Source organism: Borostomias antarcticus (assembly GCF_949987555.1).
Source record: "Borostomias antarcticus genome assembly, chromosome: 19".
Classification (NCBI taxonomy): Eukaryota; Metazoa; Chordata; class Actinopteri; order Stomiiformes; family Stomiidae; genus Borostomias; species Borostomias antarcticus.
In genome coordinates, this window is record NC_140252.1 from 15,042,981 (window position 1) to 15,066,207 (window position 23,227).

The window sequence follows — 23,227 nt, forward strand, 5'->3', positions numbered from 1 at the left end:
GAAATAGGTTGTAGGACGGTAGCCTAGTTGCTCCCTTGCTAGAACGAAGAACCAGCCCCAAACCCGATTCACCTGTCTCTGGACTAGGCTGTAGTGTTTGGGGAGTGGGAGGTGCCCGACCGTGGCGAATGACATGACTTTTCCACCCGAATGTAGCTAAACTTAACAACTCTTGATGAAATCAGATTGTTCCGATCATGCAATTAACCTTGCGACTGAGCGCTGTCGGAAGTACGCCCAGTCTGCGGCCACATGCACATAATAATGCTCGGGAGGAGGACGACTTAATTGAAGCGCAATTTAAAAAAAGGAAGATTTGAGACGAGCTTACAGACAACCGGGATATCGGCTATTTTCCGTATTTTATGGAAAACAGTTTGTTTTTCCATTTAAAGAACGATCTGGGATTGGAGATAGTAATGCTGAGTTGATTGAAGACCTCGAATTGCTCACCCTGTCATTGCCTGTGGTGGCGCGGAATTTTCACGCGCTGTTCTAGCAATCCAACAGCTGAACCGAATGATCACGGCGGCACATGCAAACTGTCAGCTCCACTAGCCCATACTTCCCATCTGCGTCCCGGCCACTTGAAATGAGGACCGCTTCCCGGGTCTGTTCGGTGTGAAGCGGCTAAAACGGGCAATTCCTTCGGTCTCTCGTCCGCAGTAGCCTTTGGGCAAGGGCGAAAAGTCTCTGTTGGTCGAGCCGCAAGCATGGACCAGGACGAGACCACGAGTGTCTCGAAAAAGACGATAATTGCAAAGATCTTCAAAGTTCGCAAGAGGCGAGAGATGCTTTTTGTGCAAGTGTGTTTTATCTGCAGTATCCTCGTCGTGGCATGGACCATGTCAGCACTGCTGACAAAGACAGGTAAGTGCGAGCCGGGGAAGCTGCTCATAAACGCGGGCATGGTGGACGGTACGGAGCTGCTGAGAATTCTGCAGTGTAATAGTGTACCCTCAGTACAGCCTCACATTAAATATAGGCGATTGGACGAATTGTCTCCATCATTAATCACAGGCAAGACATTCTCAAGGACATGCAATCCGAATTATTTATTTGAATCAAGATTTGGCTTACATTTAGGCTGTTTGAGATTTATCTGCCTGCATCAACATGAGAATAAAATATAGGCTACGAAATGGGCTACGGTTTTGTTAATCTAGTCTAAATGCGTAATGATGCGATAGGTCATAGGTGTTCACCCCGTGTAGAAAAAGTGTAGGCTGCATTTAGTCAATGTCGATGCAGTGAATGGGCTACTGCATGTTTTGCCAAGGGATTCCGACGCGCCACTCTCGGAACAAAATTCAGCTGTACCTGTTAGCCTATAGAGAGACGGCCCGATATAGGTCACAGGATAATATTTTCTCTCTCCACATGTTGTATAGTAGGCTATGCGTCTCTGTCCATATGCCGCAGTGTGCGCGGCGTCAACGATGGAGCAAGCAAGGAGGCTCTACACACCTCGACCACCATACCCCACTTAGATTTAGCCTTTGGAGTCCATCGTGTATTTTTTTCGATGTATATTTTTTGCATAAACTTAAGTGTAATACTCTGAGCGTGAGCGTTGTCGTTCTATACAAACCCTGTGCCATGCAGGCGCGAGAGAAACCAGCCTGGCGCATCAAGTCACACAACGTTTGAGCGTACAGGCTCGTGGCAACGCTGGCATCATCGCGTCTCTCCGGGGGCTTTACACATTATCACACACCATCACCTTAATCACTCTCCAGCACCATGCTTCGGGTTCCGCATGAGGAGGGCCGAGCGATGCGATTACGCAGAGGCCGTGGACGATCATTCGGGGAATAAACACGCAAAGGCTTGTGCTGCGCGCGACTGATGCATTATTCACAGCTGCTCAGAGGTGTGTTCCGTGCAAACCTTGTAAGTTTGATCATGCACGAGGCGCTGCTGTTTATGCGACGTGCCCACTCCAAAGGACGTGCGCTCCCGCGTGCAAATGTCCAAGCTCCCTCCTCGCACATGCCATGGTTTACATGCTCACAGCTTCAGTTGTCTCACGTTATGATAATCTGACCATGTCACATTGATATGCAACCTTGTAAAACAGGTGGATTGTAGCCCCTCCCAGCCATAGAGAGAGTTCAGAGAGGGCGTTAAAAGGGTAAATGTCCACCCCGAATAATTATTGGGTGCATTGTTTAAATTTAGTGCAATAAGCTTGCAAGGACACCAGATAATCCTCCAGTTTCCAGATTAATATTGCAAATATTTTGACTCGGTCACATGGTGCCCAAAGGATTTACTGCCTGTGACTAGCACTGGCACCTAGACCTCTGTGACCGTGCACAGTTGTAAGTGGTGCGGGAGCGGCCCAATCTGGCGCGTGCTCACGGGGCTTTTAAACATTGACCTCTCCAACCCAACGGCTGGACATCTGTATCCTCTTAGGCCAAAGAACAATACTGTAAATCGCCATTATATCACGCAGTGTGTATGTTCTCCTACTGATGTATTCGGACGTTTCTTGATTACATTAAGAACAACAAGAGGCTTAAAAGATTATTCCAGAATGATATCATACAGAATGATATCATACAGACAAGTGCAAATCTCTGATCTCCAGAGGCAGCAGGCCCTAGGCTTTGGCCAGCTGACTTGGTCAGTGAAGGTTAGCCTTTTCATTGTCATTGGGCCTGCACAGTTGTAGTGACTAATAGGAGGCGTTTGATGAGGGAGGATGCTTGGTGCATGTCTGTCAAGATGGGACTGCTTCACCACCGACTTGTCAGAGGACTTGTGGCCAAGAAGACACAATTGGTCAGAGGGAAGTGGTACACACCTGGGCATGCCCTCCATATTGTAATGACAATAACAATGACAAGAATTCATGAACTTTTCCCCTGTCTGACTCCTATTGAATGGAAAAGTTATGCCAGGACCGTGCTGAGTGGGCCAGATAGATGTTTATGACTGACTTCGTGGCTCTGAGAGAGGGGAGGCCGGCGGGTGTCTCGTCCCTCCGTGCTGATTGGAGCAAGCGAGCGGTGGCCGTCGCAGGGCGGGGCCAGAGCAGGTGTTTGTGGGAGCGCAGGTCTTGACAGGTGCGTGCAGGCAGCCGGAGTGATGGCGGCGGCGAGGAGGAGGAGGAGGAGGAGGGAGGGGGGGGGTCCGGGTGGCTCGTAGGAGAGCAGTAGCCTACGAGGGGCGGCGCAGAAAGTGCCGGAGATTGATGGCTGTCCTTGGTCCACCTCCCTCCCGAGCTGACTGGACAGTCGGGGGACGATGCCATCCAATATTAATGGTGTTGTGTGTAATAACATCGCTCTCCATCTCTCCATACAGAGACTGCTCTCTGGTTTTGTAATATTTTGCTCCTGCCTCCAGACAGAAAATTAGTTTTAGTTATCAGCCCTATTCTCTGTAAGCAACATTGTTCTGTTATTCCTTTTCATGGCTTTGCTCTGAAGCTTCTGACAGAACGCTGAACGCAGACCGCGCAACGCATCCTAATTTTGTTACTTGACTTGCCTTAAAGTAGCTTGGAACCGTTTGGTCTGTTTTCGTCCATGACATCCTAACTATCGATCAACGCCAAAGGAAAAATGGGTCGAGTCCAACTCATTCTGTTAAGGCCGTAAACCCGCTTCTGTTCGCAGTCAAACCTGTGGGGTGTCTATGATCTAATGGCTGCTGAAAACCCAAGAGCCTGCAAAGCCTTCTTCTACGCTCAGTAAAAAACTCTTTCAAAAGCTCCAGAAAGTGTTGAAGGATTTCTGACCAAAAACCATCAGGGTAGGAAATAAGAGTCGTGGGCAATTTGCATCCCCTTACTGGTAATTATAGTACCCATTTATCACTGTCCCTCTAGAAACCCTTGGAACATGCAGATCTCTGCGCAATCGATTGCGGGTTTAGTCATTGAATGATAATTCATTTTCATACTGTAAGTTGGAACCCAACCCTTTTAAGCAAATGCAAAGTTCTATGCAGCGTTGCTTTATGGTAGAAAAAATTCACTGACAACTTTGTCACCCAACGTCACTTTTTTAAATGCCGAAACGGACACATGCATACTGAAGCGTTCCTTTGAAATTCTCTTAAAGAATATAGCTCATACCCCAAAACATCCCTGAAATGGTTCTATGCGATTATCGGCAGGGTGTTTTATCAAATCTGTGTTTTTGCACACCTTGGTGTGTGAGATTCTGACTCTTGCCCAGTTTTCTGGAAGCTATGACATTTGATAAAGACGAACACCGTCTCTTCTCTTCCAGGCCATGGAATGCAGGTGAAAGGACACAGCCAGGACCACCATCCCTGGGGAAGAAGGCTCATGTCCTTCTCAGAACTGGAGAATGACACCGTGAAGAAGAACTGTACAGAACCAGGTACTGTGTGTGTGTGTGTGTTTTGGGGGGGTGGGTGGTTTGTGCCGATCCAGCAATCTGAGCTGTCCTTTAGGGGTTGTTATGCTGTTTCTGGGAGCCCTATATGGAGCATTGTTGTGTTCGGTAATCGCTTTTTGTTGGGCTCTATGGTTGGTCTGTTACCATGTCAGTCACAGAGGAATCGTTGCTCAATCTGTTTAGATCACCGGTGTTCTGACACCCGCTAAAAGGCCTATTATAGGGTCAGACATGAATCATTTCAGAACACCTTTAGTACACTTAAGGGTTGCAAATAAATCTATAATTAGGCATGCTGTGTTGTACACTGAAGAAACGTATGACACTGCTGAAAGAGCATTCCACATCGGCCATGTAAAAGATTATATATATATATATATATATATATATATATACTCACTGTGCGTGAATTCTCATTGATTTAACAGCACTTGTTGTACTGTAACTGCAGCTGCTGTGTGTATCATTTGGAGTGATGTTTGTTTACTTCAGAATGGTTGTCTTTGCAGAGTAAAACGAACATGTCAGTTAAAGCTCTCGAATGTCCTGAGGCTTTTCCTGACACCTCTTCTCCCGCTTTGACATGAGGGGACAGATAGTTCGTAAGGTAGTGTGAGTGCTATATATAGCACCTTTGTGACACTTACGGTTTAACCAATGAAGATTGAGTGTATATTTCTTCATTACTGGTCACAGGGAGCAAATCCTTCAGGAGCCTTTATGGAAACCGGTGTTCTAATATCATATTATAGATGAACATTACTTCAACCCGAGCTTTTGACGTTAACATTACTTTTGTGAAGGCATCCATAATTTTTAGACCAAATACTTTTACCTTTGTCCTGTGTTAACGTTGTTTTCAGACACAGCGGAAACCCTAATCCTATTGGAACAGGTGCCAGTTGACAAGATTATGTGCTGGAAATCTCACTTCTGATCCTCGGGGGATTACCTGTTTCTCCTTTCAAGCGTCTTTCCTACCGCAGACGGACCGCGCCACGCGCTCCTTCCTCTCCTCCTCCCAGCAGGAGGGGGAGGTCTTTCTTTTGTTCCGCGCTCTCGTGGCGAGCCGGGCCGAAAACATAGCCTCTTCATCTCAAACCGGATCCATCTCCCACAGTCGACTACTTCCGCACCACAGCGCGGCGGCGGTCTCCGTGCGCTCCGAGACGCCCGCCACGGAGTCCCTCCCCACCGGTCACCCTCGCCCTGTGCAGCGTAGGCGTCGTGGGGTGGGGGGTGGGGGAGCTGGGCCAGGTCTGGGGTTGGGCACCAGGCGAGATGGATGAGTTATTATCCGAGGCCTTTTACTTTTATGCAGAGCATGAACCGCATCTAAATAAACCATAGCTGCCTCATTAGGCCACCGTTCGTGGGATGCATGGATTAAACTCGCCTCGCTTCGGTTCACTCCTCATTATCTCTAAACGCAGCAAGAGAGCTTCAACGTTCATGAGGGGGGTTGATATTATTCTGCTTGTAGTGAGGTTTGAGTTTGTTTTGGTCCAAAGTCAATTTTATTTATATCGCACATGTTCGTACAAACAAATGTAGCACACAGAATAAGAAAAGATAAAGAAAAAAAGTTTATTAGTAAATGGTACAAAAAATAAGAAAGCGGGATGAATAATATATGATGAAAGTAAGAAACAGTAAAAAATGTAAAATGAGAATAAATGTAAAATTGAGAAGATTGAATTATAAAACGGGTATAGCTACATGATAAAAGCGAGATTCAAAAGGTATGTCTTGATCTTGCTTAAAAGTTCCCACAGTTGCAGCCATTCTTAGGTTTTCTGCCAGGGTATTCCAGAGGTTGGGGGCATAAAAACTGAAGGCTGCCTCCCCATGTCTCTTGGTCCTGGCTCCAGGAACCATTAAAAGTTCAGTGCCAGAGGACCTCAGGGACCTACTTGGTGTATATCGTAAAAGCATGCCTGACATGTATTCAGGTACATGACTATGGAGTGCTTTTATAAATTGCAAATAAACTGCAAATAAAATCCTCTTGATCTATTCTTAAAATGACAGGTTATCAGTGTAGTGATTGTAAGACTGGTGTGATGTGTGCCCTCCTTCTGTTTTGGATCATTTGAAGTTGACTAATGGCTTTCTTTGGTAGACCAGATAGAATACTCCAGTAATCCAACCCGCTACTCATAAAAGCCTCCAGAATGGATCGTTGTACGACCCCACATGTTATACTGTAGTAGTGTTTTTTTGTTGTTTTTTTTTTAGCTCTGATCACCAAGGTCGACAAACTCTTGGCCAATTAGATGGGTCCTGAACCAGTCAAGGACTGGACTGGAGAGGCTGACCCAGTTCTAAAGTCTTCTAATAGGGATATCATGATCTACAGAGTCAAAAGCTGCGCTCAGGTCCAGAAGGACAAGGACAGAGAGCTTTGACTGATGCACAAATCTGATGGGATACATCAGTACGCAAACCGTGTGGCATAACTTATAAAATTTTCTGGACCCTTTTTGGCTCTTGAATGCAGAATTGGAAGTTCTGTTTGTGTAGGAACTTTATTGGCCATTATCAGGAATTCCTGTATTGTTAATTCACTAATGTTTCTACTTATTTTAAAACACAAATGTGATTCACAGTGACTTAACATAGCTGACAGTGTACAGAAGACTCAAACATTGGCATCAAGCAGTTTAGATTAAATATGACACTCCCTCAATATGTTCACCGGATCACTTTCTTTACCTGACTTGAGTAATTGCTGCCTAACTCGTATCTACTGTAAAAATTTACATATTGAAAGTGTTTTAGGGCCTCAGTTGTTCTTTAGGTTATCCAGTGATTCATGCAAGGAATTGGCTTACTGTATTTTTTCTTATTTTGACGGGCCTACTGCACAACAGGTCCTGAATGTAAGCAGTACTTTATTGAAGAAAGTCCAATAGCTTTATATAAAATTACAGGCCCATAAAATGTCAGGGCTTTGTGAGGAATGATAATCTGACTGCAAATTAGACCTTTGTGCTTCGGAAATGGAATTTGAAATGGTCTTTTTTTCTCAACCTTTTTTTTTCACGCAGCCTTTTTCTCAAAGCGGTGGGAGCAATGGTGGAGAATGTCACCCGAGATTAAGTGCAGTGGCTGGGGAGGAATATCTTACCTTGGGCCCCATAGACAAATCACCAATGTACAGAATGCCCCCTACCAAGGACATAATTAATATGCTTATGGCGTATTAGAACCGCTAGACAACACGGGGAGATAAAACTGAACAGTACAGGCAGAGGTTTTAGCACGGCCCTGTTTGTACCATGTAATAATCCCTGCAGATTTTGATTCCGATGGTTTTAGATACCCTCTAATCTCCCGGGGGGGGGGGGGGGGGTGTACGTGTAGCGTGTTTTTGGCGTGCGGCAGAGCTGGGGCGGCGTGGGAGGGGGGGGGCGAGTTGCACCGAAACGTAACGCCGTCGGGTTAGTGAAAATGTGTATGCGTGTGTGTGTGCGCGTGTGTGTGTGGAGGCGGTTATGATAATTGGTTGGATTTAAGGGTGAGCGCTACCGTGGCTCGGACAGATGTGGAGGAGTGGGCGGGGACGGACTGGTGAGAGGCTGCAGCCCACGCCCAGCTCTTGGCCCCGCCCCCCAGCCCTGCCCAGGCGTGGCAGTGGGTGGAACGCAGATTTGTCAACACCAGAAGGGCATTTTAAAAGAGGGGGGGGGGCAGGGGGGAATTATAGGAGTGGGGGGATTATGCCGTAATGGGAACCGACTAACCTCGCTCTGCTTCCCACTTGCATGCCGAACGCAGAGGTGGCCAGCGCGGCAGAGAGGGCAGGTGTAGAGCCCCGAGCGCAGGGGCGGCCAGCGCACAGCTGCTGCTCGCTGATCTGTGCGAGCGGCCCGACCGCCGTATTAGCGCGAGCGCACGCGGTATTTACGTGCTCCACGCGCCTGCAGCCCTGTATTTATCCACGCATTTACGGCACTTCTTCGATGCTCACCTTCGGGCCTCAGCTGCACACTTCCCCAAGCTCCTATTTATGGATGGCAAGCTGTTTGCCAGTGGGGGCAATACACGTTATTAACCTCTGCGCAGATGTTAAAGCGAACGGATGTCGACAGCCGGTATGGAATCTGTATGTACTCTACTGTACGGAATGAGATTACTCTCTGCCCCGTTTGCTGCATAGGCGTCTCTCGCCCAGTGCTCATTTACACAGCCGAGCGCCTGCGTTTCACAGCGGGTGCTCCTTTAGTTTATCGGACCAGCGGTCTTCTGCGGTTGTGGCTAGGTTGGCTAGTTCCCATAAATGGTGAGACTGGTCGAATCCTAACATAAACCGTAAATGGCCTCTGTGTTTATGGGAACTAGCCTTTGCCGTCCTCCTACGCCGGCCGTAGCGGTACCGCTCCCAGCCACGGCCGTCTTCTGGTCCGCCGAGTTCGTCTCGCTCACACAGGAAGTACCGCGCTCCGGCGCTCTGTGGCCACCCGCACTCACCCCGTCAAATGACCCCGCTGAGCACTTTCTGAGCACGGCGCAGGTCGTCAGGTCTGTTGGTCGGTGCGTTGGGGGGGGGGGGCGGGGTGTGGGCGAGGAGGGTGGCGGGTCGTAACGTCCGTTCCGAGCTGTGCTTCCCTTTCACGTCAGCCGGCACTTGCCCCTCGGGGGATTTGCTCCGTTGACACGGTTCCTGGGTGTCATCACGCCAAGAAATGGACCGCGATTCTTCCTGGCTGTGATGAGTGTGTGTGTGAGGGCTTTTCGGCGTGCCCACTGACCGCATCAGTGTCCGCTAATTATCGCCCGGCGATGAAGCGAAAACGACGAGTGCCGGTTTTATGAAACGGTCACCCTTTTAAACATGCTCACGCTTGTCAAGGACTTCCCAATGTACTGGGATAGTAGCCTGTAAGCCAGAGTTCCTCGCAGGAAGTCTGGCTCAAGGCTACTGGGATAGGACTGTGGTACTTGTCAGAAGGGGTGTGAGATGACAGGCCTGTTTGTGTAGTCTCTCTATACTCTCTCTCTTTATTATACACACTTTCTTCACTACTGTATATACTCTTTCTCTCTCTTCACTCTACTCTCTCTCTCTCTCTCTCTCTCTCTCTCGGAACAACAGAAGGCCTCCTACACTTAGCTCCATTATTTAATTGCACAAAATTACAGTGTTAAAAAATAGATTCTACATACTGTGTGTGTGCGCGTGTGTGCGGTGCATACTGCCTGTGCTGAGTGCCATGAGCCGTGGCGGCCCGGGACCACAGGCTTCAGGGTGCGGTGGTGGAGCGTCCTCGCTGGATCTTGTGTCAGCGGAGATTGCCGAGTAAAGATCTGTTTGGCCAGCGATGAGTTCGTGGCTCGGGATGAGTGAAAGACATAGGAGTAGTTCTCAGGGCTCGCCTGCCTCTCACACAAAACCGCCTCAAACCCTGTGATGATCACTCCTGAGGCTGAGATGAAGTGTTGCTAGTCATTTCTTGTATAAGCAGCATCAGGTGTCTAAACAGATTCAGATTTTTAGTGTTTGACTTTTTTTCTTCTATAAAGACTTGTATTTCCCTCTTGTCTTTCCAGTTGAACACCCCCTCCCCCTAAAATAAAACTAAGGAGTCAGCAACAGTAAGCAAACAGGAGAACGGAGTGACAAAGACGGACACTTTTTCCCCCACAACTGTTTTTTCACAGATTTTGGCACTCCAGCAACCTACAATACAGACTGTATTAGCGACAGGTTTTAGTAAGCGAACATTTCCCACATTGGAACTACTGGCCAATGCATGTACCCTACCAAAAGGTAGGTTTTGAGCGTTTAGTCACATTTTGTTGGGAACATTAAGCGATGCCATTCTTAGGCCTGTCATGATGCCATTCCCCCTCAGGCACTCGTTGGAATTGCCATTTACTCGAGCGGTAGCAGGTGGTATCGCTCAGCTGTGGGAAGCGACTACAGAGGCGTGTCCTGTCTGACCTCTGTGGGCAGGGACACACGGGCGAACCCCGCAGGCAGTGTCCGTTTCACTATTTGCATGGGCGGAGCAGTACAGCCACCCTTCTGCTCTTCCTCCAGCTCTCGTGTGCAGCACTCTCTGCCTACCTCCAAGTAGCTCTTATGGTTCTGATGGCTGTTTCATACACACACCCAGTTCCGGCTTCGTTGCGGCAGCGGAAATGGAATTGATTCACTGGGAGTCTGAGATCCCAGCTCTGCACTGGGGGGTACGGCGCCTTGTACGCCCTCAAAGAAAACATTTGCCATCTCAGTAGCTAACATAATCTTCCTCTTCTTAACCTGATTTAGAATGATGCATTTGATCCACATAGAGGCCAACAAGATTCAGTTATGTACTGCACAGTACCAGTATTAGTCTCCAACTGATTGGTACAACTCATGTAGAACCGGGATGGTTCCAGAGATAAGATTCTATTTTTCAGTGGGCAATTTTGGTGCTGTTTTGATAATGCAATTTTCTAATTTTGCCCTCTGACATAATCAATTGGACGATTGATTGAGCAGCCATAGAGCTGGAGCTGAATGAGCTCATGTCCAGACTCCTGACGCGACTTGTCACCAACTCCCCAGTCCTGAAAGCACTCGCTAAGGTCATGATAGACTTTCGGGTCGGGAAACGTGCTTTGTTGCTTATAGCGGGAGAGGGGTCAGTAAAGTCAACCTGGGTAATAGTAGTGGTTTATAAGGAGCACATTCCTCAATACATGCCACAGCTGGGGGAGAGAAGGGTGGGGAGGGGTACTTGCTCTCCATCTGTCAAGTTGTAGGTGTAGGCAGGGGTGAAAATGAACTTTTTGGCTCACGGTGAGTCACCTGCCGAGGGGACTGTAAATGAAAAAATCTACCGTCCAAATCTACCGTCCAAGTATATCTTTTTTTCAGATAGCCTTCCGAAATCTAGTCGCCAATTGGAAATTTTACCTGCATTTGGCCGGTGGCAGGTGTTAATTTTCAGCCCTGGGTGTAGGCAAGATGTTATGCCAAGTATTATTATTATTATGAAAAGTAAACCTCCCATCAGTAGGTTATTTTCTAACTTCCCATTATGTTTCTCTCATGCATATGCGCTCTGCTCAGGTATTATCAATCTGTAGCAGGTGCCTGATTAAGCATATGAGAAAACGTCGACAGTGTTTATCTAAAACCGTGCTTTTGAGATTTTCCCAGAAGGTTATCTTTTGTTTGCTTATCTAATTTAATTGAATTTCGAACTCTGACACAAAAACCTCAGTGTTGCACTATCAGAAGGACAGTCTGCCCCTGTCTCATCCAGATTTGGAAAACGAAGGACTCCATTATTTCAGTAATTAATTTCAGTTTTTGTCTTTTGTAAGATAACAGGCTTATTGACTGATAAAATAATTGACCTATGTATTTGACCTAGGGGACTACAGTACAGTGAAACATGATGTGGCATTCCTAATGCCCTGGTCACATTAACCTTTGTTACAAGAATACATCTGACACAGGTATAAGCTTATAATGTGAAATATAATTGTGTAATGTGTAATATAGCTATTATATAATTCATTATTTTCATCTTCCTAGCAGCTTAGCCCTAGACTATATGTTCAGTATATGACCCAGGGCTACATTTAAATATGACGCCTTCCTAAAGCCATGATGTGGCCTACTTATGTTACATGCATTACTTAAAATGCATAACTGAGATGGAATAAACATTTTATTTCAGAGTTTGACCTCACTTGCGCTTGCAGTAGAATCTCTTCTGTGCAGCATGTTTGTTGGTTGGCTTGGCCTGGGTGATTGGATATGTATGTGTACCAGTGCGGTGAAAGGATTTGCTCTCCGTAGCAAATATCAAACATGCACGGTTCAGACCTGTCAGAATTCACTCCAGGAACGGCCGGCGCATTCAGGTGTTCTGACAAATGGCATCTCTGTATGGCCTACCTACACCATGTGCGCATGTGCAGTGCGTTAGAGGCATTCTGATTTCCTACCTGACGGGATGCGCTACCCTTGATTTAAGCATAATATAAAGGGTCGTAGGGCATAGGTCATCCTGAGGTAGGCCAACTTCTCAGTACACTGGCCCTTTTCCACCATAATGAAAATTAAGCTCTAGTTGGGTTTTCTAAATTGGTTTACTCAATTTATCAGTCACGCATGAGCGCCATCTAATGTTGATGGGAGCGGCGTGCGTTCGGCTTGGGACAGGTGCAGTCCGGTGAGCAGTGTTCCGATTCATGGGTCCATATGTGGCACCTCAGTTTGTTCGTAGTGCGAGGTAAACGGAACACCTCACACTTCTGCTGGCTAAGCTTCGTCTGACGTGCTTCTTCCCTTCCCTTAGTTTCAAACTGAACGTAACCCCACAGCAAGAAAAAGAGCCTCCTGTTTGTATTTCAACGTGCAATATTCTGGTCTCAAACATAAGCGGGTTCATTCTACTCTTATGATGTTTATCTCGGTATAATTTGAGGTGAACAGTGAAATGGTGGCCAAGTTTTGTATTCTGTATTGTGGTTCCAGCATGAGTAGCATGAGCTGACGGTTTGTCCCAGGTAAGACTCAGGTGCTCCGTGGTGTGACAGCAGTCCTACAGGGACCTTGGCCGTGTGGCTCTTCCAGGGGTCAGTCTGTCTACCAGCTGGGTCTATGAACAGATGCTGGTTCTTTTGAAGTCTTTTTGTTGTCTAACTTACTTACACCCTCAATGAATTCATGCTTTACGAATAGGCTTTTAACTCACTGGTTCTGACAAGGATTTGACGACGGCTTCAACAACGGGTTCTTGAGACTAGAGATTGTCAGGTTGGTTTTGGAGTCAATGCTTTAGCTTTTAGAAGTCTTACAAAACACTTGCCAATGCCACCACCACAGTATGACCTCATAACCTTGGGGGAGGTCGCACGTATATTTTTCTGTCACATCTGTGTCACACTAATGATAAGCGGTGACGAGACATTCTCTCTCTCTCTCTCTCCCTCCCTCTCTCCTCAGCAATACACGAATTCCCCAATGACTTTTTCACCAACGACGAGCGCAAGAGTGGAGCCGTGTTGCTGCACATACTGGCGGTAAGAGGCGTCTTTGCAAATGCCTGCCTTTTTATATCACACCTCCCAGTCCCATATGCATACCCCACGACCTCCTGTAGGTACAAAAGGTAGGCCTACAATAGCAACGTGTCCTAGTATAGTCTCGACCAGGTGAGTTACCGTAGACGTATTTCAGTACACTCCCGATTTGTACGAGATGGGATCCAACCTGTCCAGGGGCCATGAGGAGCTGTAATCTCCGAGCGTAATTATCTTCCCCCTACACGCTGTTCTGCCGCTCCTATTATTCTCCATATCCGAGTCAAGGCAGAGGGGGGTGACGTCCTTCGCCATCTCCCCCGCTAATGACAAGCAGCCCTGCAGCGCGCGAGCCGGGGCGCACCGGCCGTTCCTCAATTATCCTCTCGCGCCTTTGCATAATGAGTGCGAGGCTCAAATGAGCATTCGGGATTGGTAGGTTTAGGATACACGTGGCTCTGGCTGTGAGAATGAGATGACACGCGGGTGGATCCATGGGGTGGATGGGGGCGGCCAGTAACAGAGCAGGCCTGCAGCGCCCCCTGCGGACCACAGAGAGCACGGCAGGCCCCCAGAGACCAGCTGATGTCAGAGCTGATCTATTATTCATATCACCACGTCAGCTACTGGGATGGGATGTGTTTGCTGTTTGGTCTACAGATTTTGTGGGGAGCTCTGTTTTTCCACCCTTCAGCTGTCATCTACACAGAGCTTAGATCTCCTTGATGTCTGACAACTTTACTATCATTTCATTTCTGCTGCATTAAGCATTGGTGTGTGGGTAGATAGATACACACACACACACACACACACACTAGTCCAGTAGATGAGCTACTGCCAGCTTGTATCTTTTGTGTAGAGCCATGAAAATGGATATCCTTAGATTTGTTTGTGCAGAAAAGGACCTGATATAGGGCAGTTTTTGCTTTCATATACTTGCAGAGCTTTCCGTTTTCCCAAATCCTCATTTCACTTTCCTGATAGAATGTTGATTTGACCCCAAGAATTTGAAACCTGCCCATCGTTGAGCAATCTGTCATCTTAGAATGTTGACATCTTCTCACATTACTAAACAAAGGATGCTACAGGTTTCCAAGAAAAAAAAAAAAAAAAAAAAATCCTGTCGGATTTTTGCCCATATCGGGTCACATCCAGCGCAAAACGCTTATGCAAATATTTAGCAATTTTCACACGTCTACTCAAAACGAAGATCGATTGGGCTGGGTTACACATTTTTATTACGTATTTGTCTGTGTATTATATTTGATTTATATTTGATTTTGTTAAGTTATGTATTTTGTCCACTTAATGACTACATTTCGTGGACTCGTGGAAGATTAGCCTAAATCTTCCACGATTTCTTTAAAGGGATGTGAAATTAACACACACACACAGACTGCGTTCTCTTCCCTCCCAAGGCGCTCTACATGTTCCTGGCCCTGGCTATAATCTGCGATGACTACTTTGTGACATCACTGGAAAAGATCTGCGAGGTGAGAGCCATGGTTGTCGTCACCCCCCCTCCCCCTCCCTTCACCCCCCCCTGGTACAATATGTCACACATCCCCCTTGTCACTCGCACCTGGCCTGACCTCTCCCTGGGTCCCTCCTCTCTCTCCGTCTCCTAGAAACTCGACCTAAGCGAGGACGTCGCAGGAGCGACTTTCATGGCGGCTGGGAGTTCTGCGCCAGAGCTTTTTGCCTCCGTCATAGGTAGCACACTCGCACGCGCGCACGCGCACACGCTCACAGATGGTTGTGTGTCGGACGGTTCTGACTGGCCTCCCCGTTGCGCCAGGTGTCTTCATCACGCACGGCGACGTGGGGGTGGGGACCATCGTGGGCTCGGCGGTCTTCAACATCCTCTGCATCATCGGCGTGTGCGGAATCTTCGCTGGGCAGGTGTGTGTGGGGGGTGTGTGTATGTGTGTGTGGTTTCTACCGAGACGAGCGGAACTACAGTATGACCAGCAGTTTGAACTCAACCGTTTCTCCGAATCTACGGCAGACGTAAACGGACCGCATTTCAAACTGAACCCCCATTTTGGATTCCACCTCCCGACCGTCTCGTCTGTGCCCCCAGGTTGTGGTGCTGACCTGGTGGTCCGTGTTCCGAGACTCCTTCTTCTACATCCTGTCCGTACTGGCGCTGATCGCGGTGAGTGTTGCGCGCGCGGGGGCGCCGGGTCGGGAAAAGCCGTCCGCCTGACGACCAGCGTTTCCATTCCTGGCCCTCTCTCTCTCTCTCTCTTTTCCAGTTCATCTACGATGAGAAGATCGTGTGGTGAGTGAGTGTTTTCTGCTAGCTAGACCGGCTACCCCTCCGTCTGAAGCCAGTAATTGTTCCCTACTGGACCTACGTCCCGGACAGTAATGTGATGTCGTTACAGTTATGGCGGACGCCCTGAGCCTATAAATTAGGAGGAATCCAAACCAGTAAGCCAGGGCTAATCAACGACGAGGTGATGGCAAGGTTAGAGGGAAATGATGCACTCCCAAGGAGACTGAACTTCCCCCCCGGGCGGCGCCTCGGGGGCCATTTTGCACCGCGAACGCTGCGCCTCATTAACCCTCCAAACACACGCCTCGTCGTCAATGATCCCTTACTTCAACGCGCACCTAGCAGCCAATCAGGATCGAGTATTGAACCAAGTCAGTGTTGTATAATGAAACGGTGACACGCTCATGTGACTTCACCCCACTCCTCTCTCTCTCTTTCTCTCTTTTCTCTCCCTCTCTCTCTCTCTCTCTCTCTCCTCCCCCCTCTCTCTCTCTCTCCCTCTCTCCTCCCCCTCTCTCTCTCCCTCTCTCCTCCCCCCTCTCTCTCTCCCTCTCCCCCCCCCCTCTCTCCTCCCCTCTCTCTCTCTCTCAGGTGGGAGAGCCTGGTGCTGGTGGTCATGTATGTGGTCTACATCATCATCATGAAGTGAGTGCCGCGCTCAAATTCCTCCCTCCCTCCCTTCCTCCGCCGCCATATCTGTTACGGAGCCTTCCAGTGTGACGTCCGTGTGGTTGTTTTAGCGGTATATCCACACACTGTTGTGGTGGCGCCAAGCGGCGTGTAAACGCCTCAGTCCGCCTGCCCGTCCGCGTGTTTCGTGATTCTTCAGGGTTAATCTGCGTGTCTCTCATCCACAACCTCTCTCTCCCTCTCCCTTCTCCCCCCCCCTCTCTCGCTCTCTCTCCCCCTCTCTCTCTCTCTCTCTCCCTCCCCCTCTCCCTCTTTCCCTCTCTCTCTCTCTCTCTCTCTCCCCCCCCCTCATAAGAGTTTAATCTTTCCCTCTCTGATGGATAAAAAGCACAGGCTTAGTCGGATCACTCTGCTCCTGCCTCGTATGCAACGGAAAAGAGTGCCGATTGTTTTGCTGTGTCATGGGCTCACTCACTCACTCACTCACGCACACACACACACACACACACACACACACACACACACACACACACACACACACACTGACCAAATCAGCTGCTGATTGCTGTACAGCCCCTGCTAAGTCAAGCGATTTGACTGACTGACTCAATAAAGGCTATCGTATCCAATGACTGCAGTGCAGATATTTTTCATGTCAGTTCACGTCAAGTCTTTTTCCATTTGGTTGAGAATGTTCCGCACAGAAGGTACAAAGTACCAACTTGTGTGTGTAGTGTGTGTATGTGAAAGAGCCATGTTCTCCCTTGTTCCTCGCAGGTTTAACTCCAGCATGCAGAAGTTCTTCATGGGGAAGAAGGAGGACAAGAGCGTCGCCAACGGCAACGCGGCGTCCAGCAGCGAGATGGAAGACGGTAAATGCTTGCTCTTGAGCGCGTGCGCGGGACGACCCCCGTGATGCGGCGCCGGGTAAGGCTGACCAGGCAGGCGGCGTGCCCCACAAAGCCATGCCCCATCCCCCCCCCCCCCCACCCCCATGGCTGCAGAGCCCCACGGGCCTTGAGGACGCGGGGAGGCGGAGGAAAGGGGCGGCCATGTTGAAAACGGTCCGTTTGGGGCGGACGAAATGGAGACTGGTCGAGCGGCTACGGGCTTCTGGTAGCGTGCCCAGGGATCGCGTCTACCGACTTTCCGCCGGACTGATATTCGTTGGCTAAGAGGCTGCCCTCCACTCTGTCTCTCTCCCCCCTCTTCTGTCCGAAAGTGAAATTCCTTTGGGCAGGCTGTAAATGGCCACAGATTTTGACCACTGTCTTTTCACCAGTAACACCGCGCCTGTATGTTTAGCCTTACTAAACTCTTCACGCGTTCCCTCCTGAAGTGTTGTACAAGTCGTTCTGTATGCTAGCTTAGCTTGCAGTGCCCTGCCATTTCATGTCTGCTTCTCTGGGAGTTTAAAACAACTGAATCATGGAATGGTAATGAGCATTTAAAGAGGGAATGTGTTTGTGTTGGTTTTGTTTACTGTTTGTTTACCGTTAGTTACAAATAACATAATTGAATAGAAATCACACCATTAATTTAGGCAGACGGTGTTCAGGCATCATTGCCACAAAAGGCTGGATAGATTGTGTGTGTGGGGGTGTGTAGGTCTCTAACCGGTCTCTCCCTGCCCCCCCGTCCCCCAGTCAAGCCCACTAAGACGTACAGCCGTGGCTCGGTGGTCATGGTGGATGAGATCATGCACGACAGCCCCACCAAGTTCCGCTTCCCCGAGGCCGGCCTGCGCATCATGGTCACCAGCCATTTTGGCCCCAAGACCCGCCTCCGCATGGCCAGCCGCCTCATCATCACCGAGGTACGTGAGGAGAGGCCATGCGGCCACGGGAGAGGGTGTATGTGTGTGTGTGTGTGTACCAGGGGGGTAGCCACGTTTGCGTCGCGAGTGCCGCGCCCCCCGTCACGTGACTTGGCCGCCCTGTCCCCTGAAAGCGACAGAAGCTGGTCGCGGCCAATGGCGTGGAGGCCGCCGTGATTGACGGGAAGGCGGACACCGAGAACGAAAACGTGGCGGAGGACAAGCCCAGCGAGAAGGAGGAGAACGACACCATCTCACCCTTCCACTTACCTGGTGGGTGTGTGGGTGGGTTGGTGGGTGGGTGCATGTGTGGGGGTGCGTCTGAGCGCTCGCTCGTGAGTGTGTATACTGTATGTTTGTAGATTTTCCGAGAATGAGCTTGAGCGTGACGTTATTGAGGTAATGACACGTTTGAAGCTTCTGAGCTAACCAAAAATGTTGTTTCCACTTCAATAGACTTATCCAATTATCCAGGGGCTTGCTCATACTGTATCGTGACTAATCATTATTTGGCAGTTGGCTTATCATTTTATCAAACTGCAAACAAAACCTCATGCCAGTGGATGGATATTATAACGTGAGTTATATCCTGGGGCTTTTCACGAGTTCACTTCCAACTTTCTACAGTGTTTGGCTACGTTGTCTAGGGTGTGTGATCTAGCTAAACAACCCCCAGTGTTCCTCCTCCGTATCACTATTACAAGAATAACCTCAAGAACAGAGCATGGCGCTACCTGAGTCATCGACAGCCCACACGTCGACTGCCTACACATCCCACTCTTTTAGCGTAATCCTGCTAACAAACAAACACGCCATGAACACACGCCACCGAAAACATGACTTCTCGCCCTGTGCTTTTGCAGAGGTAAAGATCCTACACGGACAAGCAGTCACTAAACATTGACTCTCGTGCCTGGGACCATAGGTGCGTGAATTGACGTCCAAACATAATTTGGATGTATTTTTCCAAACGGCTGAGTGGTGTTGTACACAAACGGCGTGGCCCTAGCTTCCGTGTAGCATGATGTCCTGAGTAACATTCGGGGGACCCTTTTTGACTCATCGTGAAGACAAAAAAAAAAACAGAACTGGAGTGTGTTCTGTGTAGCAACTCGATGAAAACAACCAAATAGTTTTTTGTTTTTGTCTTTTTTGCGTTCCGTTTGTCCTCAGCGGGCATCGGTAGCAAGTGCAAGTGGCTCATCTCCTGGCCCCTGCTGCTGGTCCTCTTCTTCACCATCCCCAACTGTGCCAAGCCCCGCTGGGAGAAGTTCTTCATGGTCTCCTTCATCATGTCCACCGTCTGGATCGCCGTCTTCTCCTACTTCATGGTGTGGATGGTATGTCTCGCCGCCGGTTGAGAAGGGTGTGTTTGGGAGCGAGGGAGAGTGTTTGGGAGAGTGTGTGTGTTCGGGAGCGAGAGTTCAGTTGTTCAGTTTGTGTGTGTGTGTGTATGCGCGTGCGTCTACAGGTCACCATCATCGGGTACACGCTCGGCATCCCCGACGTCATCATGGGCATCACGTTCTTGGCGGCGGGCACCAGCGTGCCGGACTGCATCGCCAGTCTCATCGTCGCTCGTCAAGGTACGGTCCTCCACCATCCCCTCTGTTCGCTCTGGCTACCTTGGCTCGGGAGGAAGAGCCGGTCGTCCAATCATCATAGGGTTGGCAGTTTGAATCCCGGTTCCTCCTGACATGTCGGAAGTGTCCTTGAGCAAGACACTGAACCCCCGAATTGCTCACAATGTGCAGGCTAGCACCTTGCATGGCAGCTGCCGCCATTGGTGTGTGAATGTGTGTGTGAATGGGTGAATGAGAGGCCTTTGTTGTAAAGCGCTTTGGATGAAAGCACTAATATAAGTGCAGTCCATTTAGCATTTAGCATTAGCGCCTTAGAAAAGCCTTTCCGTGTAAAAGTACTCCAATACGTCTCTCCTTTCAGGACTCGGTGACATGGCGGTGTCCAACACCATTGGCAGCAACGTGTTCGACATCCTGGTCGGTCTGGGAGTTCCCTGGGCGCTACAGACCATGTGCGTCGACTACGGCTCGGAGGTAAGGCCGTTTGAGGACGCTATTCATCGCCGCCGTCAACGAGCAACACTTTTGCCAGGAGTGTGGCGCTTCTCAAACGCACGGTTCGCAAGGCAGCAGAAAAGAGAAATTGACTTTCGCATGCTTGCGTAGCGTAATTAGCCAAACGACTGACCCCGAACAGGCTCGGAAGGGCTTACCGGTCTTCACGGTGGAGAGAGAATAATGAGGGATGAAGCACTGGGGATGAAGCACTGTGAATGAGTACTTGACTCTCTCTCTCTCTCTCTCTCTCTCTCTCGCTAACGTGACCCTCTCCTCGCCCACGCGCTACATCGCATCCTTGTCTGTGTCCTCCAGGTGATGATCAACAGTCGTGGGCTGGTGTACTCGGTGGTGCTCCTGCTTGGGTCCGTGGCTCTCACGGTGAGCACGTCATTTAATAATTACTGTACTTCAGATTTAATAATGACTGTACTTCAAGGCCGTAACCATGGAGTCAACATTCAGATCTGCCACTCCCCCCCCCCGGAAAAAAAACATCTAGAAAACTCATTTCCAACCATTCTAAAGTAAAATATATAAAAATGTACTAACGCATGTCACCAGAACACACTCCTCCCTGTCCTGACGCCATCATCATGTCCTCTCCCCCTCTCTCTGTTCTAAACACACCAGAGTGAACATACTGTATATATCAAACTATTGACTAGAAAGTGTTGATACATATTATACTGTACATAGGGGGCAACTGGAGTCTGTACATTTCTCTCTCTCTCTCTCTCTCTCTCTCTCTCTCTCTCTCCCCCCCCCTGCTCTCTCTCTACTCTGAACACACCAGAGTGAACATAGAAGAAATATTGTCAGTAAACATTATCAGTAAACAAGTGATGTTCTTGCTCAGGTACTAACCATTTCTGATCTGAATGGCAATACTTATTATATCAAGAAACACTGACTCCTATCATCTGACTGGTAATATGACTCATTTTCACACTGCTCTAACTTTTCTTGGCGACACGGCGAGAACACGGTAAGAACATGCAAGCCTCGCACAGAAAGGCCTGACATTGCCCCAAGCGGGAATCGAACCCAGGACCTTCTTGCCGTGATGCGACAGTGCTAAGTACTGCGCCAACGTGCCGCTTGGGAGCAATTTGGGGCTCAGTGTCTTGCTCAAGGACACGACGGCACACTGCCGGGGGGAAGGTTGGATCCAACCAGGGACCTTCCGATCCCCAGCCGGCCGCACTACCTCCCGAGCTACGCGCCGCCTCCTTTCAACCCATTGGAGACGGTCTGCAACACTCCCATTCCCAGATACACGTGTGTGCGCGGTCGCATTTTGAATTTAAGCAAAGCTAACTGCTAATAATCTCAGATGTGCCCGGTTTTGAGTCACGGTAGACGACTAGATGTGAAGGTCACAATCCCCTGACCTCGACGCATGTAAACCACGACTCGAACGTTGGAAACGCCGCTATTCACAAAGCAAATCGCAACGCCTGGTCGGTTCGCTGTACCTTTTCAAACCTGTACATGTATGTATGCGTTTGTCCTTTTAGATTCTGGGAATTCATCTGAACAAGTGGCGTCTGGACCCGAAGCTGGGCGCGTACGTCCTGGTGCTGTACGCAGTCTTCCTGTGCTTCTCCATCATGATCGAGTACAACGTCTTCACCTTCGTCAACCTCCCCATGTGTATGGAGGAGTAGACCGCACCCCCCCCCCCCCCGACAGGAAGAACTGGCCCCCTCGACGACGACTAAGCCCTCTCCTCCACCAGACCTCTCTCTCTCTCTCTCTTTCTCTCTCTTTCTCCCTCCCTCTCTTTCTCCCTCTCTCTCTTTCTCCCTCTCTCTTTCTCCCTCTGTTCTTCTGCTTTCTCCTTCCTACGGTACCGTCATGAAGGCTGCTCTCGTCTCCCTAACCTCGTCATCTCCCTCGAAGACCCTACATATCTCACTCTGCTTCCTTAAAACTCCCCATTTTCCAAGGAGGCTGTGCTGTAAGGAGTGGACGCCATTCCATGTCCCTCCCCCGATCCACTCCTGTCACACAGGTCGCAGCCTTCTAAACGTGTTCCCCTGAGTCCTGCCCCGGTCGCTAAGCTCACTCACTCACCCGCGCTCGCTAGCTTCACTGGCCTGGCTTCAGAATGACGGGGGCGGAGAGATTTTCGGACTCCCCCAGAAACCCATGAAGCAGCAGACTCGGCACTCACACCCTCAGTCGTTGCCAAGAACTCGGTAGAAATCACGCCACCTCAGCCCCACAGAAACCTCTTCAGGGCCGTCTTCTGTTCCGAAACTGTTCCGATGGAAATTACTTTGAATCCCGCCGCCCCCCCCCCCTCCCCGATCCGTCCCTCTAGTCCTCTTTTTCCCAACTCTTCCTTTCCCCTCTCCTCCCCTCCCTCACTCCTGGAGGAGGAACATCTCCCTGGCAGCTCTCCTCCTCTACCTCCAGACACGACTGGGGACCCCCCCCCCTTCCCGCAAGCGATTTTCATCACTCCGTCACTTTTCATCACTCCGTCACTTTTCATCACTTTTCTCGCTCTCGTGACTCTTATTTTTGGCCGGGAAGCTTCGTGTCAAACGAGCCTCAGTCCCAAGTCGACGCCCGGCCGCGAGGGGTGGTTATTTATGCATATGCAGCACTGCACAATGTAAACTTTTATGTTGTGTCTGCTTTTTTTTGAACTACTGTACAATTTTTCAAATCAGCGACCGGTACGAATTACGAGGAGCGCTTGTCGCAATCACAGGATGTTGCCTGTTTTCACAGTCATGGAATTGCACACGGAAATGCTTTTCTCACCCTGTGCTGTAAGGAGATTCGGTCCCTCGGAAGGGAGGCATCGGCCGACGGTGTCTCTTCATCCTGTTGTGCTCACGTTCGGCGTTTTCACTCACAGACTGACCTTTTCACATCCCCTCCAACTGCACAATGCCAGAGGGGGAAAAAGAACAAAAAAAGATGCGTCCCATTATTATTTTTTCCGTTGTTGGTGACTTTGTCCACATCGTGGGACAGCAGTGTGGAGGTG

The 23,227-nt window shown here is 49.3% G+C and overlaps 1 protein-coding gene across 1 annotated transcript; it reads left to right on the top strand.

The window, feature by feature from the left end:
- Positions 1-713: 713 nt before the first annotated feature.
- On the top strand, positions 714-21,890 carry slc24a4b (solute carrier family 24 member 4b; the record flags this gene model as incomplete). The annotated part of the gene is made up of 17 exons (XM_084453294.1): positions 714-870; positions 4,248-4,361; positions 13,336-13,412; positions 14,831-14,905; positions 15,041-15,125; positions 15,211-15,314; positions 15,496-15,570; positions 15,671-15,696; positions 16,285-16,338; positions 17,101-17,195; positions 17,970-18,139; positions 18,274-18,412; positions 19,313-19,479; positions 19,611-19,725; positions 20,084-20,196; positions 20,536-20,601; positions 21,741-21,890. 17 exons carry the CDS (start codon positions 714-716, stop codon positions 21,888-21,890), a joined length of 1,782 nt encoding a protein of 593 aa, XP_084309420.1.
- Between the last annotated feature and the right edge of the window lie 1,337 nt (positions 21,891-23,227).